The following is a 19566-nucleotide window of genomic DNA, read 5'->3' as shown; positions in this document are numbered from 1 at the left end:
ATTCTCCTGTGAAACTCTTGAGGTCTATACGTCATGACATCTGCATCCACCAAGGACAACAAACCGGATGCGCGCCTTGGAATCCGCGCAGAACAGTAAATCGGTGCGGGCAAGAATGCGCAGACAGGTAAGTGTCTTTACAAACGTATTCTGTCCATTCTAAAAATCACCCATGTAGTTTATTATTTTATTGTGTCTACTGTAGACTTATTCAATGCTTATTCTATAGCTGTATCACTAGATGGCACTATTGTTTTACAGTCAGAATTGCAATTGTGCAAACACACAAACACACACACTTACACAGACACATATATAGAAATAAACCATCATGTTTGAAATTCGTCTAAAAAAAGATTTGTCTTTGAATATCAATTCAAACCCCACCCCTAATTTGCATTACTGAGACCTTCAGTTAATGTGTTTAAAGTCCCATGACATTAAGGGACATCTTTATGAAAGTATTTTAAAAATTGCTTTGAAAATACAATACAGTGATATTCTGAGGTAATTAGAGCATGAATAGAAGAAGAGGGTGTGAATAGAAAGGTTAGTAAAAAAGTAAAAATAACAATAAAATTGCAGCCTTATAGAGTGACACTGATGGTCTTGGTGCAGGGATCAGTGACCCCCCAATAGAGGCAGAAGAAGAATGCAAATAGTTAAAAAAAAGACCTATGGTGGAAACACCTGTAAAGATAATCCACACCTTTATATATACATCAATTATCTCTTTGCAATGAATTATTTACAACTCCAAATGAAGCCCAGTGCACATTTATCACATACATAAGCAGATCAATCTATACACACATACTGTATATAAACTGTATATACTGATATTTATACTAAACTAACTGTAGACTTGTATATTATGCTTGTTCATGAAGCCATCCACTCCCAGGGGCACATTTATAATAAGGCACCCGAGGGCCTATGCCTAGGGTGGCAGGTTTTGGGGGGCGGCCCTCGAGTGCCTATAAATGTATTTTTTAAATTAAAAAAAAAAAATCGCACCGGTAAAAGAGCTGGGGGGTGAGGGGTATGGCTGTTTGGCAGAAGTGACGTGACGTGACATCCATGTGCATGATGCTGACATCACATGCTTTATGTAGGGGCATTTTTAGGTCCGGTGCCTAGGGCATTAATAGAATCTGCCATCACAAAATTACCAAAATTACTGGACATTCCACACCTGCACTGCCCTCACTGCACACATAGCTGCCTTCAAAGGGGTACTATCATGTCTGGAAGCTATGGCAGCTATACCAACAGAATCTGAGAGCAGCAAACATGACTCGATCTCTGCTAGGCAGCCTTGATTACACATACAAGGTGAGTCTTGAAGACTCCCATTCCATTTTTCTAAATGTCATTTTGGGAATTTAGATTGGAGGATCGACTTCTATGGATATGACAGGATGGACTGGGGTGTCTGGGGACTACCAGGGATGCCACCTCAAGAGCCCTTCACCCCCTCAGGTGCCCTCTCTCCAGTTGTGAGCTCCACCAGAAGTCATATCCATTTCTGCAACCCTCTCCCCTCCATCCTGTTGAAGAGGCAGTCAGTGCAGAGCAGAATAGGAGTGTGTGAGAATGGGAGGGTCTCTGAGCTGCACTCTAACAAAACTGCACTCCCTCTGCTGCAGAGACCAGAACATTTCCTCTGTTTCAAATCTAAACATGACTTTCTGCTATAACATACACATTTGCCTTTGCTTCTTACTTTTTGCTTATTTCCATGGTAAGAACATTCGAGATATTTTGTTTCACCAACACTCATTATTTCTTAAAACTGCATATCTGTATAAATGAAAGGCAACAAAAATAATTGTAAAAAAAGATTACAAGTGCAAAAATGTCTTCACGTATTTCTCGTTTATTAGGTACAAAGTGCAACTCTCAGGTCTTCCAGACCCCACTAATGATTGCTGAAGAAGGACAGGATACCACATTTAGATGTAACCACTCTATTACAACCTACAATCTCCTGGTTTGGTACAAACAGCTCCCAGGATCTTCCCTTGAGATATGTGCTTCAGGAATCTTGCAAGACATCATCAATGGCCGTTTTAATATGAGAATACACAAAGAGAGCTTGTCAACAGAACTTTCTATCAGCAAAGTACGGGTGGAAGAGTCAGCCCTGTATTACTGTGCTGTGAGTGACACAATGGCAGAAACACAGAGCACAGCTGTGCCAAAAGCCCCCCCTTAACAGATCATAGTATTTACAGCACAAACAATGAGCAATAAAGATGATCAAATAAAGATGATCATGTATAACAAAAAAAAAACATTCATACTAATCAGTACTAATCAGTACCATAACTTTGCAATGTACAATACTATTTTTTTAAACCTGTTTAAAATTTGCAATTATTAGTTCAGAATGATGAAATACGTATATAAGCTGACCAAGAGCATACACTTTCCTTTGGTTTTTGCTAAGTTTTATTTGAAATCAATTTAAGCCCATGGCAATTAGTATACCTGTTGCTGTTTTTAGCAGAGGTCAAAGCACCTAACTATGTTTTCGCCATGTTTTGGCGTGGAAATGGCGCCCATAGACTTTAATGCATTTTGGCAAATTTTCCTTAGCGGCAAATTTTTTCACCCATCCCTACTAGCTAGTACCCATACTAGACCAAGTCCAATTAACATAACAAGACCATCTCATAGGGCAGGAGAAACATTGGTCCATTTCTTTCTCAGTTTTTATATAATGCTGGCACAGGAAAACTATTTTTCACGGCATGACAATGCAAATTAATTAGATTAGATTTCAAAGCCCATGGCCACCTTTCAGATACAAACGTGCATAATGAATTCCTATGAGTGCGGGATGACAGATGTAGCCTGAACTTCCATCTTTTAAAAAGAGGTTTCTTTAATAATAAACTCAGTTATACATAGTTAGTAAGTAGTTCATGAAAACTTTGAGAAAAAGGTAGAAAAGTCTACAGTCTAAAGCAATATTTAAAATAAAGCTACGATCACTGCAAATGGATTTGGGTCAGTTAAAAGTGAGCTTTAGCAACCTCTTGTGACGGCACATTAGTAATATAAGCAGATGCATTCTAGTAGAAGCTCATACATATTTTGCCTTGCTTCTATTATCTTGGTTCTCCCATCAGATATGAGTTGAGTATTCCATGTCCTGTTGTCTTTCTGCATTCAGTTCTCTCACTCAATTCAGTGAGTTAACAATCTAATTTAGTTTTTTCCACAAATCTCTAAAAATGTGTGGTTTTCCAATTTTTTTTTAAAGAGCTCTAAAAAAATCAAGATTTATTTGGAGGGTTATTATCAAACATTGGATTTTAGAGTTTTGTAGACCTCGAAAGAACTCAAATGAACTCACAACTCCAATGGTTTGTAAGAAGAATAAACTTGAATGGAAAAAAACTCAAATCGGAGAATTTGGGGTTAATGACCCAAAAACTCGAATTGATTGAGTTTGCTGCGAAACAAAAACAAGAATATCTCAAATTGATCAAGTTTTCGAGTGAAACTCAAACATCATGAAGGCTATTAACATCTTCAGATGGTTCAAGGGCCTCTGTCATTGACTTCTACATGACCTGGACATGGTTTAGATGGTGTATTTTCAGATACAAGCTATTGCCATGGTTGGGGTATAATTCAATTTGAAAAATTTTAGTTTTTTTAACTCAAAAAATAGAACTATGACTCCAAAATAAGCTTAAAACTCAAATTTTATGTGGAAAACACAACTCAACCCTTACTAAATATGCCCTAAGTGTAAATACCATGAAAACAAACCACTAATACTAAACTTCACTAGATAAAATGTGTTGAAGTCCTATAGAAGTCAATGGGAGCTGTGCTGATCCTATTGGACTGTTTTAAATCAATTTGGCCTTTTTTTTTTTTGCTAGGAATTGTCTGAAAAACTAGAATTTTTTGAGGTTTTATTTTTATTTTGTTTGTGCATTATTTTTTGTACTTTTATTTTATTTGGATCTTTGAATAAATTCCGTGACGTTCATAGTTTTAGTGTTTGTAAGTTTAATTGTGGTTTCAAAAACCTCTAAAACCACTAAAATCAGACTTTGACAACTAAGCCTCTGAGTCTTAGCATACCCAGAAGGGGGAAAAGTGGTTCAAATATAGTGATAACAAATATCTTTCTTTGCGGTTTCATTTTGAGAAATACATTGAATCTTATAATTTATCCCTCATTGTGACATATTCCATGTACTGTACTCGAGAGCATTTCTCATTCACTGCTTCATCATTTTTTGAAAAAAAGATTTTAGTGAAACATTGAATACAACATGTTGAAATACTTGGTGAGTTATTTGATGCATTAGGTCTAATATAGACTATTCATCTAAGACTTGTTCTTCACTGTTGCCCCTGCCAATCGACTCCGATAAACCAGTGGCTATAATGTCTATAACCAATATTTATGAGCCTAACCATAAAGAGAAATGAAATGATTTATTATGTCAGGAAACACGCATATGCGTAATTAATCATCTGTTAGTTTTATTTGTTTATTTTATTCTAGCAGTTACATGTATGGGAGGGACAGTGAGCAGGTGGTAAGCACTACTGCAGGGATGGGATCCTAAACTCCTGTTTGGACTTACATTTATAAATACTGGGAAAATTTGCCCATAGGGGAAGACTCCTGATGAAACGTACCCCAGTGTGTGAATTTAATAGTTGTACATATTGTAATCTCCACTGGGGAGGGACTGATGAGAATGATTAACAATTAAATAAAATACATTGACATATAATTATCATGAAAGTTGATTTTTGTTTTATTTCTATGGATGCTTTTGGGAATATTTATTCCTATATGCCTCCGTGTAGAAACTTATCTTTGGTATTGCATACCATTATTTGACTTATATTATATTTGTCTGTTCTTGTGCAGCTTTGTTTGATGGATAATAACAGCAAAACAATTAGAGATAATTAGAGATTGTAATTAATGGTATTGTCAGGACTGCTCCTGCCATGAGGAGGAAGCAAAAACCCGCATCTGGTAACTTTAAGAGACAATTTTCCGTTTTTTAACATTTTTTTTTTTATGAAAAACATTCAGGAATATTGAATGGTAAAATTAAAGGATTATTCAAGGGTAAAATGCAGTTCAAAGCAGTACATACATTACATGACCAAAAATATAAAGACACTTTTTGTGATTATCTGAATTGGCTTTTTAAACTACACCTGCCATCATAGTACAAAGCCATTCCTGACAATTATGTGATTTCTTCTTTGTAGAAACACTTTAAGAAGGATAATTAACCCATGCAAAATTGCTGTTAGATGGGAGTGGAAAAACTTGATTGACTTGCACAGTTCTGACCTCAGGTCAATTGAACACCCATAGAATAAACTGAATTGCCAACTGGGCTGCAATCCAGGCTTGAACACCCAACATAGAGCCCAATCTCTAATTTGTGAAAGGAATCATATCCCACCATCTATGTTCAGTCTAGCAGAAAGAAGGGCCCCAAGCAGCAAGTTGCTGTCAAAGGAGGCACATGACAAGCAGAACAACCCTGCCATATAGGGGTTATTAGCATACAAAGAAAGATGGGATTGGTTGAGTTTGCTGTGGGGTCCAGTAACATCTACATATGCTGGAAAACAGGAAGATTATATAGAATTAAAGCACTGACTGTGTTTTAGCAAGGGGCACAAGATGGTGCTAAAGATCAACTTGGAAATCTACTTGCAAATTTAGTTTCATACATCAAAAGTAGATGGCAGAGGCTTTGTGCTGCGTCTGTTTATCTTATGTGGTTTTTGGGTATTAGGGGTGGTGAAGTTATAAAAGTGGGACATAAAGGCTGTTACTTGCATTTCATGAATTGATGATTCTTTCTCTTTACCAAAATGTATCAATTCAGAACAGTGATCGTCCTCTTACTGTGTAAGTAAAGACTATATTGATACACTTCTTGCATGTTCTTGTGCAAACAAGGATTTTGTTGACAAACACTAAAAGTGTTTATAGATATGTATTTATTATTTTTTTCCCAGCTCATAATATTATTAACTAATGATTTCCTTTTTTTGTAGGTTCTTTATGCAGCAGTGATATCATTCAGGAACCCAAAATGGATGCCATGCAAGGAACAGACCCTGTTCTCACCTGCAGTCATTCTTCACTTACCACCGCTGAGATGATTCAATGGTACAGGCAGTTGCCTGACAGAGGACCACAGTTCCTGATTAGCAGTTACAAGACCACTGAAAAGGATAAAATGAGCAAATACAGTATGGTCTTCAGCAACGACAGAAAATTCAGTGAGCTCCACATTAAGGACATCACACTGGAGGAGAGTGCAGTGTATTTGTGTGTGAAGAGTGACACAGTCATATATACAAGCCCAACACCTGTACAAAATGTAACTCCATATAGTAAGGGTGGAAATGAGGGCCCTTTACTTTAGCTGGCAGTGCTTTATGATTTGATAAATGTTATGTCACAGTTTCCAATAAAAACCCACATCACACAAGTTATTTAATTTCCATGTATGATATGATTCTGGACAGCAAACTACTGGTATGGGAACTCTTAAATGGAAAAACTCATCTCCCATAGACTCCATTTTTGCACATAATGCACATTTTAAAAAATGATTTCCTTTTTGTCTGTAATAATAAAACACAGTCTTACTTAAGGTACAAAGATCCAAATTACAGAAAGATTCATTATCCTGACCCCAGGTCCCAAGGATTCTGGATAACAGGTCCCATGCCTATACTATTTCCTTAAATTAAAAATAAACACATCTTCCTCAGTAATGGGCTTAATTGTAGGGGTTGCAAAACAAGCCATGCACAACAATGTTAACCAGAGGGAACACACCACTTCTATAATCCTTTTAGAGGCAGGTTCTTAAAAGGGCTTACAAATGCTAAAATGGCCATTTACTTTTTTAGGTCAGTTTGCACCCTGCGCTCATTCAATGTAGTGTTGTTGAGAACATGATGTGCAGAGACCTGCATTTATTGTGTATGGGGAGGCAGTACTGCAGGTGTTCCCATTCTGCCCCCTACCCATTTCATAAAAATGTCACCATGTACAGCTTCACCACAAACTTATGGCTTTCACCGCCAGCAAAACTCTTTGTGATCTAAAATTTGCCATGTGGCTCATTTTGCTTTGAACAAAATAAAAGGACGTGCAACGAAAACAGACGAGCAACCCATGCATACGTCATTTATTCTTCAATCCTCCTTCCACTTCAACCAAAGTGGAAACGCCGCTGTGGGAAAAAGGTGATACAAAATCATGTGTTGAATCATATGACTTTCTCTATTTGATACTCAAAAACTCACCCTCGAAGACCATGGAGACCTGGAGTAGTTTTGGATTCCCACTTTTAGCAGCTTTGGAGCACAATAAATCTAAAAAAAAATCCCTCTAAGAATTCAAGTTTCCCCCCTAAAAAACTTGACCAGAAAAAATCAAGGCTTCATAAATAGACCCCCTAGTGTTGTACTGTATTAGATACCATTACCAGTCAACCAGAGGTAATGTCAAAATCACAGACATGTTTTAAGAAACTGGCAACATGGGAGCCTTTTTTATTGAAAAAGCAGTTGTAGGATAGTGTAGCAGTATACTGAGTGAATAATGCATGTGATTTTTCCCTCCCACTCTGAGAAAGTGCCACTAGTAAGGGCGTAAAACGCGTAAGCTGTTTGCACAATGTTTACCACAAAATCACGATGTATATATAACAGAATAAGGTGGACGATGGACTCGATTTCATCCGGTGAGCGCAATAGACCAGAGTTTATGTGAATAATTTACACTCCAGTGTAATCTTGCGAATGCTGCTGCCAGGAGAGGAGACACACCAACACACCATGGATTAGGGTGAGCTCTGATAAACAGAAGATGGTGCTGTGGTTCTCCATCTAACTGCAGCTTCAGTTTTGTTCATTACAGAATAGAAGGTGGAGTTTGTGCTAGATCTATGTATCAAAACGTGTTTTCTGTGTGTAGGTGGGTGTGTCTTCACGTTAAACTAAATAAAATGAGAGGATCAGGTGCCACTATTAACACTGCACACCTCATATGGTGCTGAAATCAAAATGGCTCCGCTCAGAACCTTAATTATCTTCTTTCTATGTATGTACAGTAAGTAGAGCTAATTGTGGGACAGTGTAAATGTCTATGCTTGCTGTCTGGTACAGTTCAGTGTTGACCATTTCCATGATAACTGCATATAAAGATACTTTGTTTTTTATGTTTTTTTTGTTTGTTTGTGCCAGTTGTAACGACTGAAATGCTGATATGTTTTTTTTAAAGGTTGTACCTGCAGCAGTGATATAAATCAGCAGTCCTCAATGCATGCCATAGAAGGAACCGACTACACTATTCCATGTAATCACAATACCCTTGCCACTAATGAGCTGATTGCATGGTACAGGCAGATCCATGATGGAGGACCCCAGTATCTGATCAGCCATCACAAGACTACTGAAAATAACGCCCTGAGCAAATACAGTATTGAATTCAATAAAGACAGAAAGTCCAGCCAGCTCAATATAAAGAACATCAAACTTGAGGAGAGTGGGATTTATCTGTGTGCAAAGGCTGCCACAGTCATGCAAACAAGCTCACTGTCTGTACAATATCTGATGCCATCTAGTGGTGCTGGGTTACAGGGTCACAGCTTTCTCTTCTTTCATGCTTTCTGTGGAGATTATTTTATTAACCATGAGTTACAGATGCAGCCACTTTGTTTTTTTGTGTTTGACACAGAATAACTAAACTCAGATATCCCACTTATCCCATTTAACACAGAAAATTGCATCACAGCATCCCGTCTAATTAAAGCATTCCCCATTCTGAACAATGGTGCTTTGTTATGCTAATTAAAAGGTCAAATGCATTAAATGAGTTAAGATGACTTTAGATAACACAGTTTCTCCAATCAATCCCGAGTCATGACGCATTTTACACACAAATCCAAATGGTTTCATCTGTATAAGCATGAGTTACATGGAGTCACAACTTGGACAGCATGGCAAACATGATGCATTATGGGTAAAAAAATAATAATTGGTGTCCAAAATTGCAATTTTCACACTGTGTAAATGAACCCTACAGCTTCTTTGTTTAAATCCTATCATTGTTTTTTTAAATTATAGCATTTCATTAAATGCCATTTACTCTGCTACCAGCCTTCAGTGTATCTTGCTCCTTGAAATAGCTCTAGTATGGATAATTTACATACAGATTAATTTATATGGCACATGGATAAATACTGACATTTCCTCTGTTATTGCCAAACAGCAGTTAAAATATTAGGATTCATATATCACTACCACCCATAGCAAAGGATTGGAATTGTTTTGCTTATATGAGAAGGAAAGGCAATTTACATTGATGGTGCCAAAAGTTAGGCACCCCCAAGTGCCTAGCTTTGCAGAAATCTGCACCGGCTCGGGGTTCTTCCAGCAAGCACCACAGAGAGATCCTCTTCCTACTTCTTCAGTTTTCAAATTTCCCCGGGCAGACGCATGTGCAGTTGAATGAAATAGCCGGCTTTTTCACTAACGTTTGGCTTTTTTGCCCTACAGCTCATGCGCACTCGCGAGAAGACCGAGGAAGCAGGAAGAGGCTCGCTCCATGGTGCTCAGTGGAAGAACTCCAGCCCGGTGCACTTAAGCAACTTTATGCACATTTTTTTGTGCCTGTTAATTAAATATTCAATTGATAGATTGAAATTTTAACAAGAAAGACAAACAGTATGGATTTAAAAAAAAAAGTAGACAGTAGTAATTCCATGTAGGATAAAGGCCCAAAAGGTCTGGGCACCGTTTAAATTTCTACTCGGGCCTGTTGGGTCTATGTCCCAACCCCACTGTTCCTGATTTCAGTTTGCTTTAAAGGGATACTGTCATGGGAAAAAACATTTTTTTAAAAATTAATCAATTAATAGTGCTGCTCCAGCAGAATTCTGCAATTCATTTCTCAAAAGAGCAAACAGATTTTTGTATATTCAATTTTGAAATCTGACATGGGGCTAGACATATTGTCAACTTCCCAGCTGCCCCAAGTCATGTGACTTGTGCTCTGATAAACTTCAATCACTCTTTACTGCTGTACTGCAAGTTGGAGTGATATCACCCCGCTCCCTTCCCCCCCAGCAGCCAAACAAAAGAACAATGGGAAGGTAACCAGATAGCAGCTCCCTAACACAAGATAACAGCTGCCTGGTAGATCTAAGAACAGCACTCAATAGTAAATACTCATGTCTCACTGAGACACATTCAGTTACATTGAGAAGGAAAAACAGCAGCCTGCCAGAAAGCATTTCTCTCCTAACGTGCAGGCACAAGTCACATGACTGGGGGCAGCTGGGAAATTGACAAAATGTCTAGCCCCATGTCAGATTTCAAAATTGAATATAAAAAAATCTTTTTGCTCTTTTGAGAAATGGATTTCAGTGCAGAATTCTGCTGGAGTCACACTATTAACTGATGTGTTTTGAAAAAAACATGTTTTTCGATGACAGGATCCCTTTAAATAAAGTAAAATCTATGTAGCTATTGTCACTAGATGGCACTGTTCTCAAAAGGTTAAACTAAAGAGATCTGTATTTCAGAATATGTTTTTAATTTCAATACATTTTTGTTTTCCAAAAATTGTGTGTACAGGCTGTTAGTTAATATTTATATACATGCTTCCGCACAGAACATTTGTTGATGTTCCATTGTCGCAGCCAAAGTATACAGTACATGTTTATAATGGTTGTAGTGAAAAGTCTGTATCACATACTTATTTAAAACAAAAATAAAACACTTGATTTTAACAATATAGTCTAAAGGTTAATATTATTATAAGATATAGAAATAGACATCATTTTTAAGTGCATAATATGTTTTAATACAGATATAGGACCTATTATCCAGAATGTTCGGGACCTGGGGTTTTCCAGATAATGAGTCTTTATGTAAATTGGATCTTCATGCCTTAAGACTACTAGAAAATCATGTAAACATTAAATAAACTCAATAAGGAATAATTATATCTTAGATTGGATCAAGTGCAAGGTACTGTTTTATTATTACAGAGAAAAAGGAAATCATTTTTAAAACATTTGGATTATTTGATTATAATGACGTCTATGGAGGGGTGTGTGTATGGATGCTGGGTTTTCATTTGAAGGGATTGAACTTGATGGACTTTGTCTTTTTTCAACCCGATTTAACTATGGGAGCTGGCCTTTCCGTAATTCGGAAATGTCTGGATAATGGGTATCCGGAAAACAGATCCCACACCTGTACCTAAATTAATTCAGAATGCATGCATGTACTGGTTATACATACAGTACATCTAAACATTTTTTTTGTTCAAAGAACAGTGTTTACTTGTCCAGTGTAATATCTGGTGCTGTATCTGGATTTTTATGCTTCTTATTTTGAAATCTTGAGGAAAAGTCCCATGTACCCGATAATTACCTGAAATTATAATAGGTTGGTTACTCACAAAAGAAAATTCCCTTTTATTTTGTGGTTTCCTAAAGATTATTTGTTGTTGCATATAAAGGCTAAAAGACAGACTGAACAGCATGTACCACATGGAAAAGCAGAGAGATGTTTGGTGAGTAATATATGAGCAGCGAGAGAAGGCAGCAGTGTGTATGGGGCAGGTGGAAGTGGCAGTCAGTGCAGGGCAGAATGGGAGTGTGTGAGAATGGGAGGGTCTCTGAGCAGCACTCAACAAAGCTGCACTCCCTCTGCTGTAGAGACCAGAACATTTTCTCTGTTTCACATCTAAACATGACTTGCAGCACTAACGTCATTCACATATCCCTTTGTTCCTTACTCTTGGCTTCATATTTTCAAGGTAAGAACAACAGAGGTTATTTTACCCGCATGCATTCATTTTTAAAACAGTTTTTTTTATATAAATCAGAGTGTCATGAATAACTGATTCCAAAGTATGTGCAAATAGTTACTAATTTTTTTCTCATTTATTAAATATGTGTGCTACAAACTTGTATATAACTCCCCCTCCACGCATTATTTCTTATAATTGCATGTTCATGTGAAAGAGCTGGTAGTGTGAAACTGTTAATAAAACTGATTACATGTGCAAAAGATTCCTCACAAATTTCTCAATTCCTAGGTGTACAATGCAACACTCAAGTCTTCCAGACCCCAGTAATGTTTGCTGAAGAAGGCCAGGATATCACATTGAGATGTAACCACTCTATAAAAAACCATGACATTCTGGTCTGGTACAAACAGCTCCCAGGATCATCCCTTGAAATCTGCGCTTCAGGGCTCCTGCAAGGCAGTAACATTTGCCGTGTTACTATGAGTATAGATAAGGAGAACTTGTCAACACAACTTTCTATCAGCAGAGTACAGGTGGAAGAGTCAGCCCTGTATTACTGTGCTGTGAGAGACACAATGGCAGAAACACACAACACAGCTGTGCCAAAAGTCATCCCCTAACCCACTTCAGTGCTTAATGCACAATATACTGTATGCTTGACAATGTTCACTACCTGTTTTTTTTAGGGGTCAGATGAAAAACATTGTAATGATGTTGTTTCAGTGCAGCACTTAAAGCATATTGAAGCAGCATAGGGGTGTGGAGATATTGTTACCTGACATGCACCTACCTTGCACATCACTCATGATGACAAAGACAGGAGTGACAGGTTATACAAAGCCCTATAGAGCATGCTCAAGTCCAAGACTTATAGAGTGCAACATGGGTAAAAGTACATGGGCTTTGTGTAAGTGTTCTGAGGGGAGCAATGATGCACTTAGTTCCTGAGCACTTGAACCTTTATCCATTAGTGATGAGTGGGTCAATCAGTTGTTGACTGAACTATAACTCAAATATTGTTTTGAACATGTGCTCCAGAAATGACGCATCACAATGCTACACAACTTGCACAAAAATGCAAGTCCAATTACGCATATATTATGGGACACATGCTTCATTATGGGTAAAAAGGTGTGTCCAAAAATCGCACTTTGCACACTGTTCTTGTGTTCATAAATGATCCCCAATGTTTGTAAAGTTATAAAAATCCTGAGTGTATTTTTTTTTTTATTCAGACTTTTGGTATATCAGCCATTTGCACTGTGCTATCAGAACTGCAATGGAAACAGCTCTAGTATGAATAATTTCCATGCAAATTAAGTTGTATGGCAAATGGATCATTTTTGATATTCTCTGATATTGCCAAGCAGCAGTCAAAATACTGGAATTTGTATGTCATGACTGTCAAAGGTCTGGAGAGGAGAGAATTCGGGGAGGGGGGACCTTATTCTTACTTATCAGCTCACTCAGGGGCTGTGACCTTGCCCACAGAATTTCCCTCTCAAAAGAAGACAACAACCATTTTTTATTGGATAATAATGGCCGCAGCTCCTTTATTAATTTTTTTATGCTCAAACATTCAACGTCAATAATTCATAATAATTATTAATCGTTTTCAACAGATATGCAATTTTTAACATCCATAACAATTCATATTATTTTGTAACTCTAACTATTTTTTAACCTGTCCTGATTGCTTTGGGCAGATGGTCCTGGGATTACTGTCCTGTGCATTGTACCTCTGTACCACTGCACCCCTCATGAATATTGCTTACCCAGCCGCAGTACAACGACTTGATGGTATTTTTCATTTTTTGCCACCAGGGTACCCCATGCCCGAGCTGGCCAGTTATCCAATATTCCTTCTTTTTTTCCGGAAATCATAATATATCCTTCTTTAACTTTTCCCAGGACCCCGCCAAATGCTGCGACAATAAACTACACCGTCTCGTTCCCCTATCTACCTTAAGCTCTTCCCCCGTAAACCAACTGTATACTTACCATTCACCTCCATGTAGCCCTGAAAAACATGGGAGGGTAGGGTGGGCTTGCTTCTGCCTGTGTGCTGCCTATAGGTAGGAAATGGAAATACCCTCTCCCGCACTTTTCTATTTATAACCCCCAGCCCCCCTGCCTGTACTTCTGATACTATTTCCTAAACTGTACTTCCTGCATTATTCTCTCCCCCCTTTACCTTGCAGCCATGCACTCTTTCCACCCATACAGGCTCCATCATATCTCTACCACCCATAGCAATGGATTGGAACTGCTCTGCCTTTGGCAGACTGTATTGGTTACACTCCTTAAAACACTGTAGCAGTTGCATGCAGATTTTTTTTGCCTGTAAAATGAAGGTTCAGTTAATACATTCCAGTTTTAAAAAGAATGTGTCAAAAGGGGTAATTTCCTGTAGGGCAAAAAGGCCTGGGTACTGTTTATACTATATTTCCATACCTCCCAACTGTCCCGTTTTTTGCAGAACAATAATGATTTTGACAGCTCAGCCCGCAGTTACTGAAATGTCCAACTTTCTCTTTGATCTCCTGCACTGAAAAGTCAGAAAAAGATACAATTTGCTTTCTAAAACGTATTTGGCTTTTGGCAGAGAGCCCAGATTATGTGGCAGGTGCACTTGTCACAATTTAAGATAAGCAAAGAAACAATTGTAACAATTTAAGATGTGTAAAGAAACAAATGTAACAATTTCAGATAAGCAGGTCTCTTGGGGAAACTGTGACTTGCAGTTCAAAGGGCAATTCGTCTTCATTAGCAAAACTGTAATAACACATAAAAACCACAGAAATGTGTTCAAACTATGATAAACTGCCAAATTTTGTAAAATAAACATGGTAATTAGCGGGAGTGGCCACAAAAATGGGGTGATCAAAAGAATTTGTGTGGCAATTTTTTTTTATTTCCAAAATGTTGGGCGGCAAGCATGGAGGGGACGCGGGGCCCAGCACTTACAGAGCAAACCGCTCCCTTCTTCTTCGGTTTACAAATTTGTCAGGCATGCGCAGTAGAATGAAAATAGCCGGCTTTTTCGTTAAAGTTTGGCTTTTTGCTTTACAGCTCATGCGCAGCCGCAAGAAGACTGTGTAAGTAGGAAGAGGCTCTCTCCATGGTGCTCACTGGAATAATCCCAGGCTGGTGCAGTTTTCTGCTTATAGGCGTACCGGCATGGAGTCAGGTAGGAAAATATTATATGGGGGTGCCTAACTTTTGTGTCCCTCTTTCTATTTCCAAAATGTTGGGAGGTATGTATTTCTACTCAAGTCTACTGGGTCTATGCCCCGCGGTTTTTGTGGGACCAACACAAGTATCACATTTTAGAATGTAAAATTAGCACAGGGTAGGTATATAAAGCCATAACGACATGTTCCTGGATCATGTCAGTTTTGCTTGACCTAAAAGCTATATATAGAACCTAATTTGCCACTAGATGGCATTGTTCTCCAAAATGTCAACTAAAATAGTGATCTGTATTGCATATATGTTGTTTAATACACAAATTCGTTGAGAGTATTTGCATGTTCTGGTTAATACGAACATCTGAAAATGCTTTTGTTTTTTTTGCTACAAGGAACTACAGTACTTGTTTAGTGCTATATTTGTATTTTTTATGATTCTTATTTTGTAATCTTAAAAGGAGAGTCAGCCATTGATACCTGAACTATAATAAAGATAAATATTTTTACAAAAGTAAATGCCCATTTGTTTTGTAGTTCTTCAAAGATTATTTCTTGTTGCCTATAATAACAACTATAAACAATGACTTTCAGATAGAAAGAACAGAATAATCTGAATACAGAAGAGCACAGAGATTGTTATATATATATATATATATATATATATATATATATATATATATATATATATATATATATATGAGAGAAGACAGCAGTGTGTATGGCAGATATGGCAGATATGGCAAGTAGAAGTGGCAGTCAGTGCAGGGCAGAATGGGAGTGTGTGAGAATGGGCGGGTCTCTGAGCTGCACTTAACAAAGCTGCACTCCCTCTGCTACATAGACCAGAACATGTTGGATGTTTCACATCTAAACATGATTTGCTGCTCTAACGTCATGCACATTTCCTTTTGTTTCTTAATTTTGGCTCCATATTTTCAAGGTAAAAACAAATGAGATGTTTTATTTTATAACCACGCATATAATTTGTTAATTCTGCTTATTTATTTAAATTAGCGGCAATGAATAATTGTAACAAACAATACAGTACGTGAAAAGGATTGCTCACTTATTTCCTATTTATTCGGTACAGAATGCAACACTCAAGTTATCCAGACCCCACTAATGATTGCTAAAGAAGGACAGGATATCACATTGAGATGTAACCATTCATTTACAAGCTACCAGCTCCTGGCTTGGTACAAACAGCTCCCAGGATCATCCCTTGAGATCTGCGCTTCAGGAACCCTGCAAGGCAGTAACATTTGCCGTGTTACTATGAGTATAGATAAGGAGAACTTGTCAACACAACTTTCTATCAGCAAAGTACAGGTGGAAGAGTCAGCCCTGTATTACTGTGCAGTGAGAGACACAATGACTGAAACACAGAGCACAGCTGTGTCAAAAGCTGTCCTTGAAGCACAAGTTATAAAGCTAAAGCATCACAAAACTCTTCTTCTTACCTATCCAATTTTTGATATACCAAGTGCCTCATGTGAAGTCCACAGTCTATAACAAATGTTATCAATAGCCTGTTTTTATACATATTCCCAATTTCCCTACAAATATAAATGCATTCTATGAAACCACAGTTTTGCTTATAAGAGATACATATACAACAGCAACTAGTAGAATTAAGTCAAAAAGCAACTCATCTTTTTTTACTTCAAAAATGTTACCACTCATCTGAATGGTTGGGATAAGTGGTGATGGTGAACATTTTCAAGCCATCAAGTTGCTTTAGACTTTTTTCTACTAGATACAGTATATTATGACATGGATGAATGCAATCTTCATAGACATGTACAACAGCAGCTTCAGAAAACAAACAAATGGAAAACTCCTTATTTGACTGATTCTGTTTCCAATATCCAAAGCACTTTAAAAAAACTGTTACACCTACCCTTTGCTATACTTTTTCAAGCATTATTATATTTTATTCTATTTTCCATTTTTATCTCCCTTTACCCTACCTGTATCTTCCAGATGTTTCTTTGGGTCATAACAAATTTAGGGGCCTTTCAATACAGTGTAAAATAAGTAACAACAGAAAAACAGTGTAAAAAGTTGTGCAAAACAAATGGTGAATTTATCAAGGTGCGTGACACCACCCGATCACCACATTTCACACTATTATTTTATACCTCTCAGACCTCAAATAAGCCGTTAATGTCAGTGTAAAAAGTGGCAATTTGCTTTGTTAAAAAAAGTGTAAAAAACGCAGTGGATGAACATAGTATTTTCAGGGATTACCCAAATGTTATTTAACTGGGAAATAAAGTGAAAATAAAGGTATGGGATCTGTTATCCAAAAAACATTATCCAGAAAGATCTGAATTACAGGAATGCCATCTCCCATAGGCTACATTTAAATTTAAATAAAAACGATTTACTTTTTCTTTGTAATTATTGAATAGTACATTGTACCAAGGTCCCAACTAAGATACTTAGTCCTTATTGGATGCAAAACCGGCCTATTGGGTTTATTTAGGGGGTTATTTATCAAGGTCCGAATTTATCTCAGTATTTCTAATTTCAAACTTTGAGCAACTCCGAATTCCCGAATGGACCTTATTTATGAAGAAAAAAGCCAGAAAAAATAGGGTCGGGCAAACGTCGGAGCTTTCGCCGAAAACTCTGAATTTGTGGAGTTTTTTGCGGCGAAACCCCAAAATCATCGGATATCAGTACAGACATCAGCGGAGACACTGGGACCTTCCCCTTTGACTTGTGCAGGACCTCAAGAGCTTTTAGATGCCGGGGTTTCAGATACAGAGTTTCTAGACTATTGGACTTTAATAAATTTCAAAAAATTCATCGTTTTTTTTTTTTGCTCCGAAAACTACGAATTATTCGAGGTTCAGATATTCGGACCTTGATAAATATTCAGATAAATATTTCAGAAATCTGAAAAAGCTAGTGGCGGGGGAGGATCTAGCCCTCAGACTGACACCAAGGTTCAGGAGACACTTATCCCAAGTAAAGTGAAACCCAGGACAGTGCATGCTGGCAAAGGGTGCATGACAGGGGCGGGACAAAGCTGCCTGGCAGGGGATTAGCAATGGGTTTAGTGACGTAGTTGGGGGGTGGAGTTGTAAAGGGATGTGTAGCACTAACTGCTAAGGAGGGCATCTATTTTGGAAGAAGAAAAGGAGTCCCACCCTCCCTCCCTTGTATTAACAATTGTGGCCTGGGTTAGTGGGGCACAGGATAAGTTGATGTGGAATGGAGAGTATTGGGCTGACTAACCAATAGGTGATGAGAGGGAATAGCCCGTTGTCACAGCCGGGCGGCGGGTCCCTGGCAATGAGGAGAGTTAATTAAGTGGAGTTTTTACCAAGTACCAAGTTGGTAATGGAATTTGGTTGGTAGTGTTCCTTTCTAAGAGCGGTGGTCTCTGGGAGGGTATGTTGTATTGGGGGTAGCATGCAGTCCTGCGTATCCATCATGCTAGAAGGCACAAGCGGCTGGTGGCTTAACGATTGCATGCACCTAATTGGGTCCATTGCCAGGGGCCTTGCAGAGGATTAAAAAGTTAATGGTATATAACTGTTCATATTTGTATGTTTATAATGTTGTTAATATAACTGTTATCGATATTTGTGTTATCTATTGTTAAATAATCTGTTGTGCAATAAAGCTGTGGACAAAAGACTCCAACAAATAAAATGTATGTTGAGCGAGTTGGTTATTCCTAGGCCAGTTTGGGGGAAAAAGGCAGGTATTTGTCCCTGCCCATGTCATGCTATTATGCAGTGAGGTACAAGCCTTTTTATACTATGACCAGAGGTAAACAAGTTAGGGATTACCGTATGGGTTTTTACCTTGACGTGGTATGGTGGCTTATCAACTTTATGATCATAACTTTTTTGTAACTTAAAAACCCCTGTTTTGTAAACACTTCCATATATACTGAATTACTTATGAGACAGGGGACCTGTAGCACTTCCATTGTACTTAAACATAGCACCTTTGGGTGCTTCCACAACCACCTTTTTTGTACAAAGTGTCTAAATGTCCTAAATATTTGATAATAGGTTGAGTGCAGAGAACCTCTTGTATTTGTGGATTTTGTGGTCACAGCCTCATTGCACCCTCGCTTTAAAAATGTGTGGTGAGCACAACTTTCCCTTGTTTGTTATAGTTTATTAAGAATGCTCTGGACCTGTAAGCATTAAATAAACCCAATAGACTGGTTTTGCTTCCAATTAGGATTAATTATAACTGATTTTGGATCAAGTACAAGGTATAGGTATGGGATCCATTGTCCAGAAACCCATTATCCAAAAAGCTTCTAATAGAGGATGGCCATCTCTCATAGACTCTATTTCATGAAAATAATTACATTTTTTATTATTATTTCCTTTTTTCTCTAATAGTAAAACAGCACCTTGTACTTAATACAAAGTAAGATATAATTACTGCTTATTGTAGGCTTATATGGTGATTCAAATTACAGAAAGATCCGTTATCTGGAAAACTCCTATTCTGGAAAACAGACCCTATACCTGTACTGTTTTA

At 37.7% G+C, this 19566-nt stretch overlaps 3 gene segments (V, D, J or C); all 3 read left to right on the top strand.

Annotated features, from left to right (window-relative positions):
• The first annotated feature begins 1676 nt into the window (after positions 1–1676).
• Positions 1677–2346, top strand: LOC121394432. The segment is given in 2 exon segments: positions 1677–1744; positions 1887–2346. Coding segments are annotated over 2 exon segments (393 nt in total).
• Positions 2347–5809: 3463 nt separating this feature from the next.
• LOC121400914 lies at positions 5810–6443 on the top strand. The segment is given in 2 exon segments: positions 5810–5920; positions 6070–6443. Coding segments are annotated over 2 exon segments (411 nt in total).
• Positions 6444–11645: 5202 nt separating this feature from the next.
• On the top strand, positions 11646–12477 carry LOC121400913. The segment is given in 2 exon segments: positions 11646–11863; positions 12146–12477. Coding segments are annotated over 2 exon segments (501 nt in total).
• The last annotated feature ends 7089 nt before the right edge of the window (positions 12478–19566 follow it).

Source organism: Xenopus laevis, chromosome 1L (genome assembly GCF_017654675.1).
Source record: "Xenopus laevis strain J_2021 chromosome 1L, Xenopus_laevis_v10.1, whole genome shotgun sequence".
NCBI lineage: Eukaryota > Metazoa > Chordata > Amphibia > Anura > Pipidae > Xenopus > Xenopus laevis.
The sequence above is the reverse complement of the archived record's forward strand: the minus strand, read 5'-3'. Positions and strand labels throughout refer to the sequence as shown.